General features: G+C 36.5%; 2 protein-coding genes across 5 annotated transcripts in view; one reads left to right on the top strand and one right to left on the bottom strand.

Annotated features, from left to right (window-relative positions):
* The window catches only part of LOC127976453 (potassium voltage-gated channel subfamily H member 1-like), a 46,538-nt gene extending 24,473 nt beyond the window's left edge, over positions 1–22,065 (top strand). For both annotated transcript variants that reach the window (XM_052580880.1, XM_052580879.1), the window contains 4 exons: positions 700–899; positions 2,731–2,983; positions 6,585–6,781; positions 16,752–22,065. In XM_052580880.1, coding sequence (XP_052436840.1) covers positions 700–899; positions 2,731–2,983; positions 6,585–6,781; positions 16,752–17,606 — 1,505 coding nt within the window. In that variant the 3' untranslated portion in view covers positions 17,607–22,065. The remainder of the gene's footprint in view (positions 1–699; positions 900–2,730; positions 2,984–6,584; positions 6,782–16,751) is intronic.
* hhat (hedgehog acyltransferase) overlaps positions 20,254–25,345 on the bottom strand; it is a 29,058-nt gene continuing 23,966 nt past the window's right edge. For 2 of the 3 annotated variants that reach the window (XM_052580883.1, XM_052580882.1), the window contains exon 12: positions 22,218–23,641. In XM_052580883.1, coding sequence (XP_052436843.1) covers positions 23,562–23,641 — 80 coding nt within the window. In that variant the 3' untranslated portion in view covers positions 22,218–23,561. Of the gene's footprint in view, positions 23,642–25,345 lie in introns of all 3 variants that reach the window. The other variant, XM_052580881.1, reaches the window with a different exon arrangement.

Here is a 25,345-nt window from a genome sequence, read left to right as displayed (position 1 = left end):
TCACATTTACTGAATCTTCTTCTTTCTGTCCTTTACTTTCACTCATTTATAATTCACTTTGTCATTTATTATTATCGTCATATCTGTCTCTCTCTGTTATGGAGCTGGTTACTTAAGGAATAACATTTTTCATACTGTTTTCTTTTTTAGTTTGTTTAATAATGTAATTACTTCTCTGCTGGTAAAGCTGAATTTCCAGCAGCCTAGTTTTCAGTGTCACATGGTTCTTCAGAAATCATTCTAAAATGCTGGTCTGGAGCTCAAGTAGCATTTCTTCTTATTATCACTGTTGAAAAACTTTTGCAGCATAATATTTTTGTGGAAACTGTAATGCATTTTTTTTCCAGGATTTTCGACGAATAGAAAGTAAAAAAAAAAATCAATAATTAGAAAAAAAATTATTAAAATAAATTTGAAACAAATGTCTTAACTGTCACTTTTCCGCATACTTGTGGAATATAAGGGTTAATTTCTTTAAAATAATATTTTTATAAATCGTACTAACTCCAAAAATGTATATCCATCTATAGAAATAGAAACATTTCTTCTGGCATTCTTTCATTTACTTACTTACTAGTTTATTTTTTTTCTATTTGCATGAATCATTTGATTTATTTGTGATTAACTTACATTGTTCTTTTCCTCTGTGTTGTCATTTAATCCAAAGTTTCTTTCTGTCTTTCTTTATCTTTCCTACAGCTCTCCTCTATGCCACCATCTTCGGTAACGTGACAACTATCTTCCAGCAGATGTATGCTAACACCAACCGCTATCATGAGATGCTGAACAGCGTGCGGGACTTCCTCAAGCTGTACCAGGTGCCCAAAGGCCTGAGCGAGAGGGTTATGGATTACATCGCCTCCACGTGGTCCATGTCCCATGGTATTGACACAGAAAAGGTGAACACCCTGTGCGCCCAACTCTAATTACCCAGCGTGCAACTCTGGACACGCGCACGTGTGTTTGTGTGTGTGTATGGTTATTCACTCTTGCTCTGAAATGTTTGTGTGAGTGTGTCTGGCTAAGTATTTTTAAACACTAGTGTGATTCTTTAGCAAGATGCTTTCTCACGCTGTGTGTTTGGACTCGTCCTGTCATTTATACGCAAAACGCAGGAGGGGAACAGCATGACTCTGTGGATATGAAGTCCCCATTGGTTGGACATTGCCAGAATGTTCCAGCTGTCTCCTTTTCTCTCTCTTTTTTCTGTCGTGATTTAACCGTCTCATCACACAGCCTCACACTGTTTTCCCCAGAGCCAACCTCCATGTCTCCGTGACAACCACATGCAGAAAGGGAGATGCTCTGGAAAAGTGAGGGGCTGCTGGGAATGGCTGCTCAGGGAAATGTCACATGCTAATACGCTTAGATGCACACATGCACACCAGCATGCGAGTCCTGTACCTCTGTCTGTCTGTGTCGGCCTCCCAGTATGCTCACTGGCATGAGAGTAAACTAAAATTTGTATGATGTGAGACGGGTTATAAAAAAGAAAAATACAAATTTTTTATAATACAAAAAAAGAAAAAATTGGGGCTGTCAGTGTTCATTTAGTATAAATAATATTGCTAATTTAGTACAATGAATTAATTAGTCTTATATATTAAAAAAAGACTAGAATCATTCCCTGGCTACTAAAAATATTCCAAATAAGGCATATTCTCTCAAAGCAGTGCATTTAAAAAAGCTGAAAGTTGAACTTGAAAATAAATAAATAATAATAAATAAATAAAAATAACATTATAAACAATAAATATAGTCATCTGAACTGAAATCTAACCATTTAAATTAAGATAACTCACATTTTAGTAGGTTAATGGTTATGACAATGTTAATGTATTTGGTTTTGGCGGACTAGATATGTTGAACAGCAATTATGGACTTGCATCTCTTAATAGATAAAAAGACATAATGTTGCGAATGTGTAAGATTTTCAACTACTGCATGATAAGCATACATAAATCCCATAGTAGATCTAGACAGGTGGAGCTGGGGGAGGTGGAGGGATTCAGAGGAATTCTGACAGAACCATCATACTGTGAACACTGAACTACAGTAGGCTACTCAAAGGTTGAGCAGTCTCATTGGCTGCAGACTCAGCAGAGGCCAATCAGCTTGGGTCATGTAGTAAATGATGTGACTGATAGCAGATTGCATGTAAAAGATTTAGCCTGTCTAGAGTTTCATGACTTAACCAGTTTCTAATTTTCTAAGTTTCTAATAACAGATTTGATTAAATTTTATGTAGGCGGCCAGAAAATTTTAGTAGTGACACTTTAGGGGTAAATTCTCACTATTAAATATGCTTATTAGCATGCCTGTTATTAACATATTAGCTATTTATTAGTACATATAAAGCACATATTCTGCATGACCATATTCTACATCCATAATCCTACCCAATACCTAAACTTAACAACTACCTTACTATTAATAAGCTGCAAATTATGAGTTTATTTAGGCAAAAGTCATAGTTAATGGTTTGTTAATAGCAAGAATTAGACCTTAAAATAAAGAGTGACCGAAATTGATAAATTAGTCATCGAAGAGATGCTATTTTATTGCTTGTGCCATTTGTATGTATGAAATTTACATTATGTTTCCATAGTAAATCAAGCTCTTTTATTGCAAAAGATCAAGGAAAACTTGATCATGACATGACCCCTTTAAATCAAAAGAATTTGCAGCAGAATTACCACTTATGTCTGTTACTTCGCTCTCCCATTACAGGTTTTGCAGATCTGTCCTAAAGACATGCGTGCTGATATATGTGTGCACCTGAACAGGAAGGTTTTCAAGGAACATCCTGCTTTCCGTTTAGCCAGTGACGGCTGTTTGCGGGCTCTGGCCATGGAGTTCCAGACCATCCACTGTGCTCCAGGAGATCTCATCTACCATGCGGGAGAGAGCGTGGACAGCCTCTGTTTCGTGGTGTCAGGGTCACTGGAGGTCATCCAAGACGACGAGGTGGTCGCCATTCTGGGTAAGAGGAAAACAGAGACAAAGAAATAGATCTGGATCTGAATTAATGAGTATTGACTAGGTATGGATCATGATGGTTGAGTTGCCATCCAACCGTTGACTACCTTAGTGAGGTCAAATAGTTTTTTATTTGGTACATTTTTAACAGTGGTGCAAGCTGTTAGACAAGATTTTGCCTTCTCGGTTTTGGACAGCTCTAATTTTGACACCACAGGGCTTAAGTCTGCTTCAGCTGTTACCTTATTCAAAACTAATTTCCTCTACAGACTCAATGACATGAGGACAGCATCCCTCTGTCTTGGGTTTAGTTCCCTATGGGAGGATTATGTGCACCCACAGAGCTTCTATGTGATCATATATCTTGACTGACATACAGAATGTCACACCCACTCATCCGCACTGTGCTATCCCTCTCCCTTTTGTTTATTCCCACATCCTGCACCCTGGATCCACTTTGAACAATGTGTCCAGCTCTTTCTCTTCCTCTGTGCATAAAACATTCAGAGAACAATAGTAAAATAAAATGAAGAGGAAAGTTGACATTTTGAGCATAAAGCATGTTAAATTATGCAAAATATGGCCTAAGCTGATGATAAAAAGTAACAATAAAATTATATTTGAAAAGTAATTTTACAAAAGTATGTTTTAAGACATTTTTAAGATCTTCTCTAAGTATGAGTTCATCCTTCTAGCAATAAATGAGTTAGAAGCCTTCCAACTCGCTTGCTGCAGACGTCTTTTATATTATGTTAAAAATCTCTGCAGCACATTGAACTATGAAAATTTATACCACAGCATTAAGTGCCTATATTTTTTAATATATAATTTCTGAGTTAAACAGATAAAAATGTCATAATGCAATAAATGATGTAATATTCTCTTGTGTTGGCTGCATATTGTCTCATTCATTCAGTCAAATGAAAACCTTCCCCTAAGAATACAGATTTTGATATTACAGTAGAAAACAAAAGCAAATATTATTTATAATATAGAAAAAAAAAATACATAAGAAATAGTTGCAAATACTACAATAATGGAATAAGATGTTGTGAAGCATTTATTTATTTATTCGTTTTTCCTGATACATAATTATTCCTGTAAATAATCTTTAATAAAGAATGAAATGCATTAATGAATGAATGAATGATTAAACAGGGTGCTGTGAGTGGCTTCATCTTTTTCTTACCCATATAATTGTTTAATTTTCATTATAGTGTATACCCTAATGCACAGATCTCATATTTTTATATATTTCTGATTTTATTGTCCTGCCTGCTGTTACTGTTCATATGAAGTATTATTTCATTCTTTAACAGTGATCATAGGTTAGAGTGATATGACTCATGGATGTACACAGCCCATGACGTACTGTAGCATCTGTCATTTCTAACATCTGTCTGTCTCACAACACAAAAAAGATTAGACTGCTTTGCCTTGTGAAGCCACAGATCTGAGCATCTAATGGCAGTATTTTTCTCTGTTGACAAACTAACGATGTTTAGCTAAATTTGGCTTTCTGCCACGGCTGTTAAACTGATTTGAAAGGCCACAAATGTTCTCGCTTGCTTCTAAAATTTGAACACACACACACATAAACACACACACACACACACACATATCGGACTATGAAGACAGAATAAAAAGGTTTATCGATCTGACCACTTGTATCTTGAGTGGGTGGATTGAGCGAAACTTTGGGTCAGAGGTCAGTACGCAGTGACCGTTAGATCTATAATGACACTGCTGCTCTACTACACATACAGTATTATGGAATCTCTCTCTTATCATTCACTCTCACTTAAAAGTACAATGAACAGAGTACAGTGACAGTGCCCTTGTTCTGGGTGTTTATTCCTCCGTAAAAATCAGTTTAACCCTTTCGAGTCGATTAACGCATATATGCGTTTTGAGTCATTTTCTCCTGATAACCCCGAAAAGAACTTAAATTACACTCTCAGTTTTAATCGTACAGATAAGAGCAATACATCAATCGAATCTGTAAAGGGTCTACTTTTTTTTGGATACAGACATAATAACAAAAAACCTTTGTGCACTTATAAAATAAAGATAACAAACAAGGTGCGCTGTCTACAGTCTTTGTCTCCGCTGATCGTCATGTACAAACATTTCATTAAAATGAACTGTAACTCCGTGAATACTCAACGAAGAGACATGAGAGAGATATCTATAGAAAGCCTGGAATGTCTACTTTTAAACTAAACAGGCGCTGCCGAAAACAAATATTCTGAGATAAAGTAATCCATATGAAAACAACTACAACCACAATACTGATACTTGGCTCAGTCCAAAACAATCATTCATTGATACGCTGAGGTGCTCAAATATCTTTATTCGCCTGCAGAATCAGTATTCTAGAAAATGTACTGAGACGCAGAACGTAAATAATTGATCGGAGTGGACATTTTGGCTCTGTAACCCTCTTAATCCTAGATGTGAGCAGATGGAGATGGATGGACAAGACTTCTGTGCATTTGTTGATTTCAGTAATGGATTGAGGGAATATGTCTCTTCATCATCATTTTTCTCTTTGTCAGACACGCTTATGATAGATGTAGAGTTATACCCTAAGTGAGTTATCAGTCATAATTAGGGGTTCAAGCGCGTGGTGCACACAGATTTAATCATGAATTAGTCCTAGGTTTTGCAGACTGGAAAAAAAACACAGCTGTTTAATTCTCTGGATTCTGTAGGTCAATAATTGTCAAAGACATGTTGAAATTTACCCTTTGTGAAGCTATAGCTGGTTCCTTTAGAAAAGAGGCCTATCCAAATATACCCAGAAGCCTAAAATTCTATGGTAAGTCACCTGCATTTGCCAAAAATGCTATTTTAATAATTGATTTAGGTGATTACAGACTTCCTAAATAATATGTAATGTATTTTTCCTTATGTGCTTAAATGCCTAAAACACTTGAACCCCAGTAATCGCTGCTTGCAGCTATATTGAGAATGTGTTTTTGCCAGGATATTACTGTGAATACATTTTTAGCAGTGCTTTCAACTGCTTGAATCCTCTGACCTGACGTGTTAGCAGTGGAGTTTTACACCAATAAAATCAGTACACATGATCTGTCTACTGTAATCTGAGAGACAGAGAGGAAAGACAAAACAGAGAGATCATTTGCAGTAATTTTTTGCTGCAAAAAAAGTAGCTGTAGCAAAAGAGTGTTAGAAATAAGAAACACATTAATTTAACAGTTTATTCTTGAAACAACTGAAAATGGAATTATATTGACTGAAAACAAGTCATAATACACTCTAATGCTCTCCAAGGCTGCATCAAAAATAAAGTAAAAACAGTAGTTTTCTTAGTCAAACTCACTTAGATATCACCCCAAAATCTTGCTACTTGGACTAATAATAATAAATAAATAAAAAACATTCTTTGGATTATCCTGGTTATCATTTATCACCTCCCTTGGACTTAACGGCATACCCCTCAATTTATTCCTGTTATGGCAAAGCTGAATTTTCAGCAGCCATTACTCTAGTCTACAGTGTCACATACAGTCATGGTCCTTAATAAATGTACCAATCAGGTCTGTTTGTGTGAATAAGAAAGTGTCTGTGTTTCTCCTCAGGTAAAGGTGATGTGTTTGGGGACGTGTTCTGGAAGGAGGTGACACTAGCTCAGGCATGTGCTAATGTGAGAGCGCTAACATACTGTGACCTGCATGTGATCAAACGGGACGCTCTTCAGAAAGTCCTAGAGTTCTACACCGCCTTCTCCAACCACTTCTCACGAAACCTCTTGCTTACCTACAACCTGCGCAAAAGGGTGAGTGAATGCGGTCTGCTGTTTCCTTTCATTACTCTATCATTTTCCACTGGCCCATGTCAAACCATGTATGTAAGCAGAATTTCATGGCACCCACATTAACAGGTTACTACATTCAAATTACACAACACTGCATGAGCACAGCTGGAATTAGAAAGTAAAATACTGAACTCTCAGGAAAATATAAATACTGCTCCTAAAGCCTAAAAATGTTTTCATCATTACTTATCATTCCAAACCTGTATGACTTTCTTTTTCTGCAAAACACAAAAGAAAGATATTTTGAAGAATATTGTTAATCAAATAGTTTTTAGTTCCCATAGACTTTCATTGTATTTGTTGCCTGTACAGTGGAAGTCAATGGGAATCGAAACTTCTTGGTTACCAACATTCTTCAAAATATCTTCTTTTATGTTCTTCCAAAGAAAGAAAGTCAAGTTTGGAATGACGTAAGTGGTGAGTAAATTGTGGCAGAATTTTTGGGTAGACTATTAACATATTTAATGCTGATTTCCACTGGTCAATGAATCTCTGATACGCTTTGTTATGCTTTGCTTGAAAAGGGCCTTATACAATCTGTTAAAGGGCTCATATGATGCAATTTAAAATTTTCCTTTCTCTTTGGAGTGTTACAAGCTCTTAGTGCAAATACTAAAGTCTCAAATTTAAAGAGATATTCATTATAAAAGTTAAGAATCAACAACACCTCCCTAAAACGGCTTGTTCTAACACACACCCACATCTCTACGTCACGATGTGGGAAGATTTGCATAACAAAGCCCAAATGTTCATGCAAATAAAGTAGGCGTAACTTTTATTGTTGCTGTTGACATATATAAAGGATTTGCCACTGACGGGGGCTTATTAAGAGATCAATGGAGCTGCTTTACCATTCAATCAGAGAGACAGACAGAAAAAGAGAGAAATGGTCTGATCAGAAACACTAAACTGGCTTGTTTAATTGACTACAAATGACTGAAAGGCATGTTTTTCAGTTCTATGGGCTTTAATTGGAGAGGACAGTATAGAAGTTACAGGAAATGATAAAGATGCCCGCGTATAAACCAGAGAGTCCACACACCACCTGCTAGGCCACATCCCTGACTTTCCCTCATTGACTTTCTGAAGAAAAACATTACATTTTGTTCTCATTTTATCACATCAAATCACATTCAAATTAACTGTAACACTCCATGAGCCAGATCTTGAAGTGTAGTAATTATCCTACCCATAAATTCCTTCCCAGTTCATAATAAAGACAGCTGTCAGGCTCTCAGTGTGTCTACATTTTGGATCTTGGCCCTGTGTTCTGTTTCTCAGTGGAACTGGGTCTGAGGTGGAGGCTAATAATAATTGCCAAGTCTGCAGTTTTCCCATGCATTTGGGCTACTTTATAACTGTTGCTGCAGGTTATTTTTCATGTCCGCGGGTTCAAGCGACTCCATGACATGGTTTTATGTTTATGCAGTGCGATACGCAATGTGTATAAAGACAGTATAAGTCATTATAATCAGCAATTATGTCCCCACTGGATGCAACAAATGCCTTGTTTATAATATGTTTTATTGTCATGTCGCTCTAGTGTTCTGACGGGATACTGCATCACAGTATGTTAAGGGCCTTAACATTTCCGTCACACGCTTGAGGTAGTTGACCAATCACAACGCAATGGATAGCTGGTAAATCAGCGTATACCTTGCTTTTCAGAATGCTGAGCTTTGTAAAAATCAACGTATTCCAAAAAGCGGAGCACAGAGGAGCAACAATAATGTACATTACGAGGAAAATAATGTTTTTTTAACCTTAAACTGCATAAACATTGCATTACGCCAAATATGCAAAATAATGTTCTTTTTAGCAACGTCATATGACCCCTTTAAGAAGAGAGGTTTACGTGTGTGTACCTTTCAGTAGAAGTGCCAGTACAAACAACTGAAGAAATACTGGGATAATTAACATTTCTGTGTATGAGAGCTGTTAATATATAAAGTATTGCTGAACTGAAGAACTGTGTACTATTCATCTGACTGAAAGTAAAGAGAAAGAGATCAATATAGAGCTCCTTTACCATTCAGTCAGAGACAGACAGAAAATTCCTTCCCAGTTCATAATAAAGACAGCTGTCAGTGTGATAAAATGGCTCTCAGTGTATCTACATTTTGGATCTTGGCCCTGTGTTCTGTTTCTCAGTAGAACTGGGTCTGAGGAGGAGGCTAATAATAGCTCAGCAAGCGTCTGCCTCTTTATTGGAACGGCTTACACTGTATGGCTATAGTTATCCATATGGGTTAAATATAACTATCATATACTTCAGCAAACACTTTCATATTGAAGCCAGGGCTAAACCCTTTTACATAATCCATCTGCTGCATAAATATATACTGTTTAACATATTAATGGCACAGGTGAGAGCTTCACTCAACTCTTCACACCTACACCTGTTTGTAATTGTCATGTATGCGTCACTTGTTAGCTGGATCTTTAGCTGAACACTATGGTTTTGTTAGCTATAATGGTCTGTTCTCTTAAACAATACATTTAAACATGAAAACGCAAGATATGGTTATATTAATGGCTCTCTGACTCTGTTGCTAAGTGCGAGCCTCTAATTAGCTCATGCCTCCATGAATTAGTCATGATGTTTACCATTTGATTGTGACCCAGATAGAAAAAAAAAAAAAACTTGTTATACATGGGAAAAAACATGTCATAGGAAGACTACATATGTTATATCTCTGGACAAATTCCTAATTCAACAACAGACTTTATACAGTGGTCAAAAAGGCTGTTTTGGCCTAGATAAAACGGCAGCAGCAGCAGCATACGCAGAGTACATATTGCAGTCCATTTGTGATTATGGGACTGTTTTCCTTCTTTTAATGTATGCATGAGTCCTCATTCCTAACCACACAACTCCCAAATGCAATGTTGAGAGTGTTCAAAAGAGCCACGTCTTCTAAAGCCCCAAAGAAGTATTCTGGGTTGAATTTAAGCACAAAATAACCTCTAATAACAACTAAATACAAACACAGTTGGCCCTTTTTTCTTATATTTAACTTATGCATGAATCAAAGTGTTTCATATTTACTGTGGTAATCAACATTTAAGAACACAAATCAAGTACTTGAATTAAAGTACAAATATTCCACTGAAATATTCCAGCAAATCCAAGTATTCCTCTTGAATTTTACTATAGTGAAACACTTGTAACTCTTTAGTATAGAGGCCAGTTCTCACTATTAACTAGTTGCTAATTAGCATGCCTGTTATTAACATATAGGCTGTTAATTAGTAAACAGAAGTACAAGATGTTTTTGGAAACCAACAAAACTTGTTGGAGGTTAAATATTACAGATGATCTACTGAGTTTGTAAACAACAAGGCGCATAGCACCAGTTTTGGCATCTTTCTATGTGAAATCTGAACAAACTAACTCCCATGATGCTAAGACAGTACATACAGTGCATCTTTCCTCTGTCACACTTGCATAAATAAGGGCTTAAATGGTTCACCCAATTTGTTTCTGTGCATGCTTGTGGTTGCCAAGGTAACTGCAAAATCCTCTTCATCTCAGCGCTACTGTGTCAAGAGTTATTTTAGCTTTGATTAAGGTTCGGTTTATGCAGCTGTAATGGGTAAAACACAGACATTCATGCACACAAAAGACATTCAACACCCTTCAATATGCATTAATGTGTGTGCAAAGAGGAATGCGTGTGCTTGCTTCTGTTGAATTGAATTGCTGTCAAAAGTCATGAGCGGTAAAAGGTCAGGATGTGTATCACTGGTTTGACACAGTCTTTTTACTCAATATACTCAATATGTCCCATCATGACCCTGTTTGAGTTTGGCAGGTGTTAGTGAATCAGTTATCGCCGAGGGATCAGATTCTGTGAGGTTGTGATGAGTGTGGTAAATCTGATCTTAGATCAGTGACAATACCAATCAGTCAGCATGAGGCACACGGTGAAAGCACACGGGGTGAATTCACTAAAGAGCAGTATTTCAGCTCAAAAACCTGCAGCTTATTCCCTGACCAAGAACTTAATCTCATAAACAAGCATATATCTTTTATTTATTTTTTTCCAAGTAAAATAACAGAGCCTTTCCTGACATAATTTCAAAACACACAAGCCTATCAACATGAGTAAACTCAAAGTTCTTAGGAAAATACAACAAAGCAGGTAGGCAAACATGCTGATTAAAATAAACATCCATTAGTGGTTAATAATAGTTATAATCTATTCAACACGGCGTCTCATAAGTCATTTGGTTTGAATGTGTACAGATCGTTCCTGCTTATTCCTCTGACTCAGACTTTGGTGCATAGTTAAATTAGGCAGTGATTAATTATGGGATGTGAGGCAAGAATATGAGTTTGTTATTAATGTTAGTGTGTTGTATGTAACTGTATTGACTTTTAATGTTTTTGATAGTATCTTATGCTCACCAAGGCCGTTTATTTGACCAATAATATAGTAAAAACAGTAATATTGTGAAAATGATTATTATTGTTGTAATTTAAAATAACCGTTTTCTATTTTAATAGATTTAAAAATGTTATTTATTCCTGTGATGGAAAAGCTGACTTTTCAGCAGCAATTACTTCAGTCTTCAGTCTCACATGACCATTAAAATTATTCTAATGGTGCTAAAATCATTTTAATATTTAAAATAGTGGCAGCTTAATATTTATGTGAAAACCATTACTTTTTTGACATTTTATTTGGCTTTTATTTGAAATAAAAATCTTTCATAACAATGTAAATTCATTCACTTTTGATCAATTTAATGCTCCTTGCTGAATAAAAATGATTAAAAAAAAATTAATAGCTACACATTTTCGGAAAGTTTTGTACAGGTGGAGTGATGTTACTCGAAAGCATCTAAAAAAATGAAATAAACCATTCATACCATATACATGTATATACCATCATATATTATATGAGAATATGATATATATGAGTATGAGCAGGTGAGAATTGTATTTTAATGTTTAATGCAGTGTAATTATTTTCTAATCTTATAGGCTACACTGTGTTAATAGAAACCTCTAGCAACACTCGTTAAAGAAGTGATTCACCCAGAAATACTTATTCATATATCATATCGTATCATATCATATCATATCATACTCCCAGCATTGATTCCGAAAATATTGCACACACTCGGCTAAATCAAAATAATCATGATAATCATGTCATAATGCACATGTGGTGTGTACGCCTTGTGAATCGTAACAAAAATTTAATTCAATTTAAAGAGAAATCAACAAAATGCAAAGTATGCAATATCAATGTCATATTCTCTCAATTTAAGCATGAATTAAACATGAGATTGTAACTTTTACTATAGACACGGTGCAAACGGATGTTTCGTGAAAGGTAAAAGAGAAAAGTAAAACAGGACTGTGCGGTAAGGTACCGTAGGATAGTTGTGTGTATGCTTTAATTTCAGAGTATTACAGTGTTATGGGAATTATTTCTGCTTCAATGTGCACACAGTCGGCTTTTAGTTTGAATTATGAAACAGTGGAGATGTGAGTGCTCCCTCTCGCCCCGCTGTCTCTCACCATCCCCTCCTTCCCCTCATTTCTACCGTTCTATCCCCAGACTAACACCTCCAACATCACACACAAATTTTGAACACTTTGAGGGCTGCAGAATGAGTTTCCCCTGTTTGATGATGATATATTTAGGGGGGAAAGCAAAAGTAGAATACACGAGTGCTGTGCGCGCGTGTGCGGAGGACGCGTGGCAACAGAAGGATTCTAACAATACACCATTAGGAATCTCTGTGTGAGCACATAATACCAGCCTCCTCATACATGCAGACACACACACACCTTTGTGTAACGCTTCAGCTTTTGTTATGTAATCCTTCTCTGCATGTCTGTCCTTTCTCTGCTTCGTATATCCTTCAAGGGTGAGCGTTTACAAATCACCAGAAACAATGGCATGAGTGCTGACAGCCTCAACATATACATTTAAGCACTAAGATTATCATTATTTTGTAGAGTAGTTTGTGATTTAAAGCAACATTTAATATAAATACAATTTAAAGTTTACAAAATCTTTTTTGCCCCAGTTTGTAAAAAAAAAGAAAAAAAGAAAAGTGTGTTTAACCCTCAAATTGTGTTCCGGCCATTTTGACGAGTAGAGGATTGTCTTTTCCATGAAAATGTAAGTGAATGTCTAACTGACTTTGCTTACACGGGACATAACAACAACAACAACAAAAAAACATGGCCAGTCTACAAAAAGAAGCTTAGAAATGTCTGATTTCCAAAAAACAAAACCTGTGCTAACTGAAAGAAAACAAGTTGACAAAACATGAAAAATAAGTATAATGAGATAATTACATAATTTTTTTAATAGACTGGTTATTGACTAAGCACACTAAATTAGGTAAAAGATTTTTATCACATCACAACTGATGCATTTACATACGCAAGTTTGTTCCAAGCACAAATATAAAGAATTTATGTTTGTTAAAGCAAAAATATATGAAATATGTATGACTGATTGTGTGTACTGATGTAATTCATGAGGATGAAGTTTTGCTCCATATTAAGAATGACATATTTTATTGAATTGACCAAAATTAGTTTTTCTGTTTTTTTTTTAACCAGAGATTGGTTAAAATGATTTGTGGAAAGATAAATCACATCACAGATGCTGTCGTTTGAGCTTTAATTGTATTTAAAGAGATTATTCACCCCAAAAATGATTATTCTCTCATCATTTACTTCCCCTCATGTTGTTTCGAATTGTTCTGCAAAACGTTTGAACTGTTTTGAAAGGGTCCAGATCAACACTTGACTCCAATGACTTTCATTGAAAAAGTTGACAGTTTATAGTGTGACAGATGTGGTATGAATGTATGTACTAAAGCAGGCGACAAACGTGTGTATGGATACCGTGGCTCAAAAAATATTCTTGATGGGTACAAGGGTGGATTTATTTCGGGACAGTGGAAGGGCCTGTGTGTGTCTGTGTCCAGGATGGGAACCGCTGAATGGGAGGGTAGCGGTCTGGTCATTACTGTCCATCATCTCGGTAACGCTGAGAGAAGCAAGACCCTTGACGGCATTCAGAAGTGCAATCTACTGAGGCTGTCTATCTGTCTGACTGATTTTTTCAGTTCTCTCGTTCAGCCTGGATTCTCAGAGGGAGCTGCGTCGTTATATTTCTCCACCTGCTGCCAAACACGATGAGTTATTTAGAGTTCAATTACAAAGAAACATTACATTCAGATGGAAAGTGGCAATATGACAAATCGGAGCACATTAAAGCCCGAAAGAAACAATTTTATGTGAGACATCATGGGGAAATGCCTCATACGCTCTGTATCTCCCACTAATACACATCGCTTAAGGATCATTTTGTGGTGTCTAAACTCTAGAATGGAAAAGAATGTGATTTTGTGATTGTGTGCATAGTCACCATTTTTCGCCATGGACGATTTTGTTCCCACCACTTTATGAAATTGCTTGCTGTATCTAATAAAGAGGAACCCTCTCCAATTGTTAATGTTTTCTGACGCTGGAATTTGTAATTTTTAATGTCTGACTGAGTTTTTGTCATTTTGGAAAGTGACAGCGGCAACGTTCTCTCCCACACACAGCTCTCAGAAATGCACTCTCGTTTAACCGGCTTGCTATCCATTCCAGTGAAATCACAAAGCAAAGTGATGCTCCCACATTGTAATTCCACACTGTAATTGTAAAATAAAGGTTAAAATAAGAAATAGGGGTTGAATTTTAAGAGAATTTATGAAGACAAAATTGTAAGATATAAAGTCAAACTTGTGAGATTTAAAGTCAAACTAAACTATAAACTCTAAAAAGTTCTACCAGGGGAAAATGCCATACGCTGCCAGGGGTAAAATGCCATGTGTATCACCTGACCGCTAGTGATTGAATCACTGTTGACAGATGTTTAAAGCAGGTCCTGGGTGTCATTTGTTGAAACAGTGTTTCTGTTTTGAAATCTGAAGTCTGTCTCTTGTCTCAGGAGATGACGACTTTTAAACCCCCAAAGCTACACCTGAACTTTTCAGAAACACCCTTTGACGGCCTGTTCACACATACACAACATTTACACAGCCTTATCAAAACATTCACAGTATATATGAAGTGATAGCCTTCAGCTTTATTCTCAGATGAAATGTAAGAGATGAATCAATAAAAATTAAGATAAAAACACATGGCCAATTAAAGTAAATATATATATTATATATATATATATATATATATATATATATATATATATATATATATATTTTTTTTTTTTAATTATTCAATGCAAATAACAAACAAGCTTCCACAGCACTACAGCACTATCTTCTACTAGACATGAGGGGAGAGCATGTGTGTGTTGGTCTGTTCCCAGTGATTTCACAGACAGATTGGCGGTACAGATGCTCGGGCGCTCTGTCCCTCTTAATGAATATTCAGAACATCATTATGAATTTTAACATATTAAAGATCGAGTCATACAAATGTGACATGAACAAACTGTCTCAGTATGCTGAGATGTGTGTGACACACACACACACACACAAAGTCTTTATTAAAAAGCATTTTTTCACCAATCAAAACTGTATGCTAGTATGTGTGTGAGAGAGAAATACATGCCTTCAATCAGTGACCAAAGTGCAGCATAAAATCGCTCCGTCAAGATCCACACTGAGCAGACACTCACATAGCATAGGCTTGACTTTGGGAATCTGCTCAAGAAAAGCCTTCAACTCTGAAATATACATGAACTCCAATAAATAACTTAGAACTTTGAATATCTGCAATATTCATGACACCAAACGCAGGGTCTCCAGGACAGTGAGTGTGTTCTCTTTATAAAGAAGTTACCTGGAGTGGTTGTAAGTGGTCTAGATCCACTGAAGTCTATATATTGCATAATCTTGTGCAGCCAGACTTTTGGCTATCAGCATAAAGAGTTCATATTGCAGTTTGTTCTAGCCAAGGACTGCCTGTTTAGACTCAAAGAGACTGAAGATAAAATGACTGACCACAGTCCAGTGTTATGTATACCGTGTTTACTTTCATTACAATTACAGTAACTGATATTGCAAAATAATATTACACATTTTAAAATAATATACTTCTAATATTTTATATTCTATTCTACTTAGAGAAAGCATGAACTTGAAAATGCATACGTTGAATGCAATGCAAGTTGTTTGGACAAAAGAATCAAAATCAGTGTTTCTCAACTGGTGGGTTGCGTTGGTCACAACGTTCTGGATAGTTGTAACATATGGTTTGAATATTCCCACACATGCTATTTACTAGTTGCCATATCAACACTATATAGAGAAAAAGTGTGCTAAAATTAAAAAATCTATTTTGAAGATATTGCTAAACATTTATTTTACCATAGTAAAAGTTACAATTTTCATCTCAGTTTTTAGTATTCATTTAAAATTAGACAAATTAGCTGTTATTTTAATCTCCAATCTGTTATTAATCAGTTTAGATATTTACATTTTTTAATGCTTCACTAACTAGCAGAAGACACCAACCGATTTTAAATTCCAGTTTCGCAGATGGGTAACGTTGTAACACTGTGTTAACATGTGCTTTACTATTATTAAACTACACTATTCTATGACATTATTAATGTAATTTACACTATTTACATAAATTAATTTGAATGAGAAACCACGAGGAACAGGTGAATAATGACTGACAGTCAATGTTTAATGTTTAGAAGTTATTTCAAGAAATGTGAAGCATGAGATGTTGTCAGGCTCAATGTCAGTGTCATTATTCTGTCGTTATTTTTGTGACTCATGAAATAGAGTCTCTTGTCTCAGAAGAACGAACTATCCTGTCCTGTCTATATATATTCTAAAAAGTGGGTCGCAGCATAATATTCTTGTTTTGATGGGCTTGTTTAATGGTTGCCTGATTGCACATGCATTAAACCAACTCCATGTGTCTTCGCAGCTTGTGTTCAGAAAGATCAGTGACGTGAAGCGTGAGGAAGAGGAGAGGCTAAGGAGGAAGAACGAAGCCCCTCTGAACCTCCCCCCTGATCATCCTGTCCGCCGTCTCTTCCAGCGATTCCGCCAGCAGAAGGAAGCCCGTCTCGCCGCTGGGCATCTCAGTCTTGATGACCCTGATCTCGAGAAGGGCCAAATCCACCACGAATTCATCAGCCAAGATGTAGTCCCCACCACAAGCATTGTCACAGTAACAGAAAGCCCGGCCACGCCTATCCCGTCCCACCCGAGCAAAACCCGCACCCTGGGCCCGTTTGACCAGGCCAAGCTCAGCGCCCCTGCCCCAAACGTCCTTCGTACATCAGAGCCACGAGCACGAGGCTGGGCCAGGTTTAGGGAAAGCATGGCAAAGCCAGAAAGTTGGGGAAATGTTTCTAAAGCAGAATCGATGGAGACTCTTCCAGAGCGGAGCGGCTCCGGAAAAACATCGGAACCCGGCGGATTGAAGAAAACTGATTCCTGCGACAGCGGGATTACTAAAAGTGACCTCCGGCTGGACGAAGGTGGCGCCCGCACCCCTGTAGACCGAAGCCCGGTCCAGCCCGACGGAAAAGCTCCCCCAATCCCACCAATCCCCACTATTCCAGAGCACACACTGCACGCCTCACTCCTGGAACTCCGTACGGAACTTAAAGAGGAGCTGTCGGCACTCAGTAACCGAATGGTTGCATTGGAGACACAAGTCGCTGAGGTGTTGAGGTTGTTAAGGAGTAGAAAGTCTCCGACCTCTCCCATGTCACTCTTCCAGATCTCACGGCCGACATCACCAGACACGGACAAGGAGGACATATTCCCTTGAAGAAGATGAGGTAATCATCTTTATTTTTGAAAGGGAAACAATGATGAGCCTTTCTCTGAGAAACAAATGGAACCAGCAAAAAGCATGACAGAGAATGTGTGAGTGTGAGAGAGAGAGAATGAGTGAGGGAAAAGGATGAAATAAGAAACCGGAAAGGAGAAGAGGATGTCTTATCCCAAGGCAGAGCATCTGCGATACCAAAGTGATGGTGTGTTAGTTGACACTCTTTGTGTGGAACTGCTCTTTGTTTTTGTCCTGCAAGGCTGACAGACAGTGAGAGCTCTTGCCGCAGGGCCCACTCTAACTGATGGTTGTCATGGCAATGCATCGTCCCCAATCGCAAGTGCGGGCCCTTCAAGATCCCACTCATGTAGCAAGTCTTCCCCTCTCCTTTGCTTTTCACACACACACACACACACACACACACACTGCTGTTTCTGCTCTGTCGTCTTTCTGGTATAGGGATTCATTCTGCTCCTTTCTGCTGGTTAACTCGCCGCTGAATATAAGCCTGTATCAGGAATCACAGAGCTAAGTGTCTTATGATCTGGAGACAAAAGTCTAAAGAAGCAAGAAGCATTCCAGGAACTAAGGAAACCCCAGGCAGCTTTGGAGAATTACTTTAGACAAATGTGTTTGTACAATGACAAATCAACTACCATCCCGAGAGTTAAGCGTACACGTTACAGGAAAAGCTAATGAGCTCTACAGGGCTTTCGAAGTGTAACAGCTGTTAAGGCCCTTTTCCATGACTTGCTTCAATGCACATCTCAACAAAATGTAAAATCTAATTGACAGCAATGGTATTATATAGTTTTAGGAATTCACAATATAGCGGAACCATATCAGATTTATTGGGTATCAGCCAATATTCAATATTTAATTGTGCAGTGCATGTTCATTTCCATTATTTTAATATTTAGACTACATTTGCCATCATCTAACACTCACTGAAAGCTAATATTTAAAAACACTAAAAATTTAACAAGACTGTTAATTGTAATCTGTAGCAACTTTTAAAATGAATATCTATTTTTCATACTGTACATTATACATTGTTGGGATTCGGAAACTCACTTTTAACATTTAAAATCACTGATTTTAGCTTTTATTGTTTAATTATGAGTTGATTTAGAAAAAAATAGTATAGAATTTTAATATTAGTCATCAGTTATCATTCATAACATAAATATCAGAATTTTCATTTTTCACCAAATCAGGTATTTATTTATTTTTCATTCATTTTCTACAACTGGTCCATCTCCTCTCCCTTACATTGTCTATGAATATTTCTTCAACATTGTGGGAAACGGTTATAATTTTGAGCATTGTGTTACAGCGTGTGACTGCAGACAATGTGTGTCAGGGGTAACGCTGTAGCATGATGTTCAATGAAATTGCAGATGTTGATGCAAGTCATGTGAAAGGACCTTCAACAATGGAAGAACTAGTGAAATTAACGCATGTATGTTGTTTCTTTATCAACGATTGGGTCTTCCAGAAAGCACACAAACATATTACCATGGGCGCACTATTATTATTCAGATCTCTAGTGCATTGTAGCTTTGTTTTTCAAAATGAATTGATGGATGTAATCAATACACATGATTTTTCACAACACCACAGTACAACATAACACATTTACGAGGAACTTTCAGCATTACAGCAAACATCTAAACACAAAGAATCTCAGGAATGAAGAGGGGTGATGGTTTGAGAGCTCATTCTGACCCCTTCCTTGGATGTTTTTGCATATTAAAAACTAAAGATGTGGCATTATGTTCCCACCAGGTCTGTTATAATGTCTAATCTTTTCATTGTTTAATAGGAGAGACTGGGACTTGTTTTCAGGGGCCTAAAATAGGCTTTTTAATTCCCACTCTGACAACTGATTTTTTTTTTTTTGTTGAGAAAACATCTTTTTTTTTTTTTTTTTTTTACCAAGACCATAAGATATGTGTCTGTAGATAAATTGCCTTGTAAAATTAAACAACCCTGAGAAATATTCACTGAAGATATGACAGCTAGTGCCAGTCTCCCCTATTATTATATCAAACAAAGCTCATAATGCAAGTTTGGGAGGAGCCTGTTCAGATAATCCTTTAATCACATGGCTAAGATATAAATAGCTGTTTATTTCACTCTTTTTTTTCTGAACGCATCCCTCCCCCATATCAGCTCCACCTTGATTTCCATAATGAGGTCCAGGGGGGAACACAGAGATCCAGTCTACTCAGATCATCACCACCAAACCTGATTATGTTCTTCTCCATCACCGAACATATGAACTTGTATTTATATATTCTGAGATGATGCTTAATAATTCAGGTTTTCTCATTTGTATCTCAGAAAAAGAACGAGTGCCCGATTATACAAACTCACACGCATGTTGCGAATTGTGGTTATGAACATACTGTGAGCGGTTAAGGGACATGTTAGCATGCTGTGTGATGTTCTCAGGTTAGAGAAGTTATTATCAAGTCCACAGGAGATGTGCTGAGGTCAGTATCACCTGAGAGCAAAGAGAGAGAAACATGACTCAGAAAAATGACCTAAAACCAAAACGCTACCAAGGTCATATCAAAAATCATACCTAATATAAATGTGATGAAAACTGATTTTGTGTTGGGAAAAAAAGACGAGTAGCTCTAACAACATGAAGATTTATTTCTGTTTACAACAAAGATACATTTATACAGTATGAAGATTTTTTACATTCTAGTTTCTTTAAAAAAAAAAATATATATATATATATATATATATATATATGTGTATTATTGCCCTTGAGAGATAATTATCTCATTCTGTCAGCAGGATGCCGGAGAAACGATATTAAATGGTAAAATTCCAATTAAGGTTGTTTTATGCTTCAGAGCATGTTTTACAATAACGACATCTTAATTAGCTTTAATATTATGGGTCATTTGCTTATACTCCAAATGCTGAGCTGGAATGGAAAAGGTTTAGCGGTTGTACCCCGTGCTGTTACTTCACCATCTTTTAGAGAGCAGCCCAGAACTGATTTTAAATAAGACATATGAATGTTACAGTGATACTAATAACAATACTGACATGCAAATCCATGTAAACTGGAATGTAAAGCATCAGCCTGAGCTGATTCTGAAGCAATAATCATTGCTGCTGTATTTCACCCAGATTATTCCTGCCATGCTCCTCCAGCCCAGATATAACATTTAACCTGAACCACATGATGTAATCAATGTAATATAACAAAACAAACGCAGCCCTGATGTAACTGCATGCCTCTGCAGCACAGCAATAACAGTCATAATATTCAGAGAATGCACTTTTTCATCGTGAGAGAAAATGAGAGTGAGGATTTTACAGAGCTGATTTGTTTAAGAAGAAATGCGCAGCCTTGGACACTAGCATGGTTTACTCGCAGAGACACGTTACCATCTGATCATGACCGATTTGATCAAATACGCCAACAGCATGGCTTGTTTTGCACTTAAAATAAGGTTAAGATATGCATGGTCAATACAAAGGAAAATGGAATAAATTACCATTAAAAAGAAAGTACTCCTCTACTGCATGAGTATTTAATCTCTTGCCTCTTACCCCATAGAGCTAATGGATTCACTCTTTGAAGCAGACCTGTCTGACTCTTGGAGAGCGAGTTCAAATTTGCATTTAGCGAGGGGAAATGAATCCTCACAGATCTTAGTCTCACTTTAGGGAGTTTGCATAGTTTTTTCAGACTTGAGAACCAAAGTACCGTGTCTCGACAACAAAATTGGCCACTACATGATTAGAGACCAGACACCAGTCCGTGATTGAGAAACTTTTCTATGGTCGGATTTATTTCACAAAAGCCTAAAAGAGAAAACACCCCCATTTAAACCCCAAATCAAAAGAAATAAAGATTGTTTTCATAATTATTAAAATAAAATGAATATTAATTAAATATAAAATCTTACATTTAATTGAAGTTATTATTATTAGAGTACTGAGAATTGAACATGATAAAATCTAAAAACACATTTTATTTCTACAAATTTTTTTTTTTTCTTTTTTCCTTTGAAGGTTCATGTCAGACTTTGTGAAATTCAACCAAACATGCTAGCGCGCACACACACAGAGCATTTCAGTTTGTGTGTTGGTGCAATTATGTGTTTGAACAGAAGGGATGTCATAGTGTTTTGGGGAACTATGAGTATTTTGATAGTGAAGTTCAAACGGAGCTGTGCAGTTCTGTCACACCGCAGGGTTTGGTCTGTCTGCTCACAGAGGTCCTACGAAGGGGCGTTCTTTAAAAACAGCCCTAACTCAACTTCAGATGTAGTCAGCAGACAGCATGGTCATTATCCACTGACTGAAACCTTCACACTGAAATCATTTCTCCACATGGAAATTACTACTGTAAAAGCACAAATACAAAATTTGTAAAATTGCTGTAAAATATTATTTATGATAATAAAATATTTTCTATACTTAATTTTTGCTTATACTCTCTTTACTTGATTGCTGTCATTTTATGCAAGATAGTTATGAAAGCTTTGAAGTCAGCATGAAATTAAAATTGGCCCAATTTAATATGATTCAAAAGTATTAAATTGTCCATAAATATTTAATAATCACCAACAGATATTTAAACATTGCTTAAGCAAAATTGCTTTAATTTCTAGCTCCATTGTGGTAAGTTACACCAACTTTACATCATCCAATCCAACTCCCAATAAATTCAATTAAATCCAGCCCAATATTTTATCTCATGAAATATTCAAATTCACTAAATACACTAATGCACCACATTGCAAGGTGTAAATGACCATTCATGCTTACTTTAAGGAGAGAGAACATTTTGAACTGTGCAATTATGTACACTTTGAAGACTGTAATGCTACATACTAATTACCATTCATTAATAGCAGAGTGACCTGTGTTGAGTAACACACACACACACACACACACACACACACGGACCTGTGTAAAATGTGATGTCAGTAATTTCAGTATGACTCACAGAAAGGGCAGGCCAAGCATGACCTCTTCCATAACCATTTACTAAAATATCATCATATCACAGAGAAGAGATGGAGAAAGAGACCGCAATCATAGCAAACTGATATTACAAAGTGTGTCCCTTTAATTATTTTAATAATACATCTTTTTATATTTAATTCAGATCTACTTTTCTTTTCATTCTATTTTACTTTTCTTAAAAATTCTCATTGCTTTTATGCTGCAATGACAGTATGGCTGTTTTGATTCTTTATATGGTACTACAAATATACAGTTTTATCCTGCCAATAAAGAACACTAAAATTGAAATGAAGAGAGAGAGATTTTTGTGAAGGGATTATGAGTGATTAATCTGATGCTGATAAAGGTACGCTGCAGAGATAAAGCTCTTTAAAGTGTAATCCCCCTAACACTGAAACACACACATGTCGAGCTCTCTCTAATAAAGGAGAAACTCCAGGCTAGCAGATCACTGATCTAATTAACCACATCCAGCAGCTTGAGCTGTTAGTAAGAAGACCGAAGCAGGTACACACAAGGAGAATGAGAGAATGATGGATAACAACATGAGATGGAGAGATCAGGACAAGAAAGATCAGAGGGACAAAATGAACAAGAGGAAGGAAATCTACACAGATGGAGGGACGAGGGAGAGAGAGAGAGAGCAATGGTCAGGCTGTATCCTGGCTGCTGATCAGAGACATGTGTCACCATCAGTGTTCAGACAAACTCATAAATAAAGCAGCGACAGGATTAACCATCAAACACACACCTGGAGCACTCACATCATTTCATTTCCACACACACGCTGGTCAAATACAGCATTGCTACTATACAAACACGTGATATTGAAAGAGCTGATAGGAATGCTGGCTGTGCACATTGTGATTGGTCCGAACTATTGGAAATACCGAAGTGTTTTTTTGTGAGAAACTTTGCCTTCCCATGATTCTGCTCTGAAGGGCGTTGTCATCTCATGTCCCACTCAAGACCAACTTGAGCAAAGCAATAGAGAAAAGCAACCATTGGAACGGCCACAGATGACCAGCCTGTTGGAGAAAGAGACAAGAGAGAAGTTTGAATGGTAAAACACAAAGATGCATAAACATATTGCTAGATAAATCACTGTTATTTCCAAAATTGTATACATTATTGTTAAGGAATTATTTTTATTTCCAATTGTTATCAGTGTCATCCAGTGTAATCCTCGTCAAAATGTCCACTAAGAGCGTGTGTGTTTGTCTCTGGTGGGTTCATTAAAAGGACCTGCCTTGTTGCATCAGGGATGAGAAAAGAAGGATGGAGCAGGGAGGAAATGAGAGTAAATGAAAGAAGGGAGGGTGCTGATTACATTTGGTTACACCTCATTGTCCTTCAGGTGCTGGAGTCACAGTTTTACCCACTTAATGTATTTTGTCATGCCAACAACACATAACACTGCAATGTAGCAGAAAGACAGAAGTCAGACAGAAAAGAAGCTCAGAGGTAGTGTGTGTTTTATGTCTTATTTTGTCTGTATAAGACTACAGATCTGTGTTTTCTGAACTTTGTCCTCATCCAGCTACACACAAATCCTCTCAACATGACTCAACCTGCGTCACACTAAACCCACCTACATTAAATAAGGAAGAGAGACACGTCAACACACACACTTATAGAGGCAAGAAGAAGAACAGGTGATTGTTATATCACAGGAGACGCTTTCGAAACACTTGCTTAAAAATAAAATAAACACAGACCTTCAGTGCGGGAAAAGGACATGTAGACATATAAAGGACATATATAATTAAATGTCACTCATCATTTACATATGTTTTCAAAAAATGATATGTTGACATACTAAGGTATGCACCAAATTGTAAATTTCTCGCCTGTACCAATAAGTCGAGAATGAATTCAATGTTATGTCCAAAAAAAGAAAACCTTTAGTAAAACATTTCTATAATTATTTTCAATTTATTGCCAAAAACTGAAAAAATATTGCAATTATACAGTACTTTGTATAAATAAAATAAACAATAAACAATAAAAAGTACTAACATTGTGTTACAAGTAACTTATAATGTAATTAATATGATTATAAAATTATAATGTACAGTAAGAAAAACTGATAGATTGATTAATTTCAATTTGCTAAATATTACATTTACCAGTATTATTCAATTCAACATATTAATAATTTTTTTTTTTAATGATTTTATGAAATTATGAAAATATTTTAATATCCAATGTCAGCCTATATACATATATCTAAAGGCAGAAACTCCCCAAAACAGTTGGAATTGGCTGCATTAAAGACTGGGAAAAGCATTTCAAAGCATAAGACCAAGAGTCTGGTGATGTCTATGGGTCACAGACTCACTGCTCTGATTGCATGCAAGGAATCTGCAACTAAATAATAGCTTTTAATCTTTTACATCTGCCTTAAGTTCAACGGTTCTAATACTTATGCTCAAATCAGATAGTGGGATGAACTCTAAAAGTGCTGCCCTTTTTATTTGGTAAAACATCTGTGTGTTGAAACGGCTAATAATAAAATGTGACATTCTTTAGTTTAGTCTCATATTCATCTTTTAATTAGATTTGCAAATGTCTTGATTCCACAGCAAACAGAGCAATTTTGTCTTTTTAGTTCAAATACTTATAAAGGGCACTTTTTATATATGCATGTATAAAAGTCATACTATATAAACGGAGGATAAAATGAACAAAAGAGTGAATAAGTTCAGGGTCAGGGTTGTGTGAGTCTCTGT

The sequence above is a fragment of the Carassius gibelio genome, chromosome B17 (assembly GCF_023724105.1).
Source record: "Carassius gibelio isolate Cgi1373 ecotype wild population from Czech Republic chromosome B17, carGib1.2-hapl.c, whole genome shotgun sequence".
NCBI lineage: Eukaryota > Metazoa > Chordata > Actinopteri > Cypriniformes > Cyprinidae > Carassius > Carassius gibelio.
The sequence above is the reverse complement of the archived record's forward strand: the minus strand, read 5'-3'. Positions and strand labels throughout refer to the sequence as shown.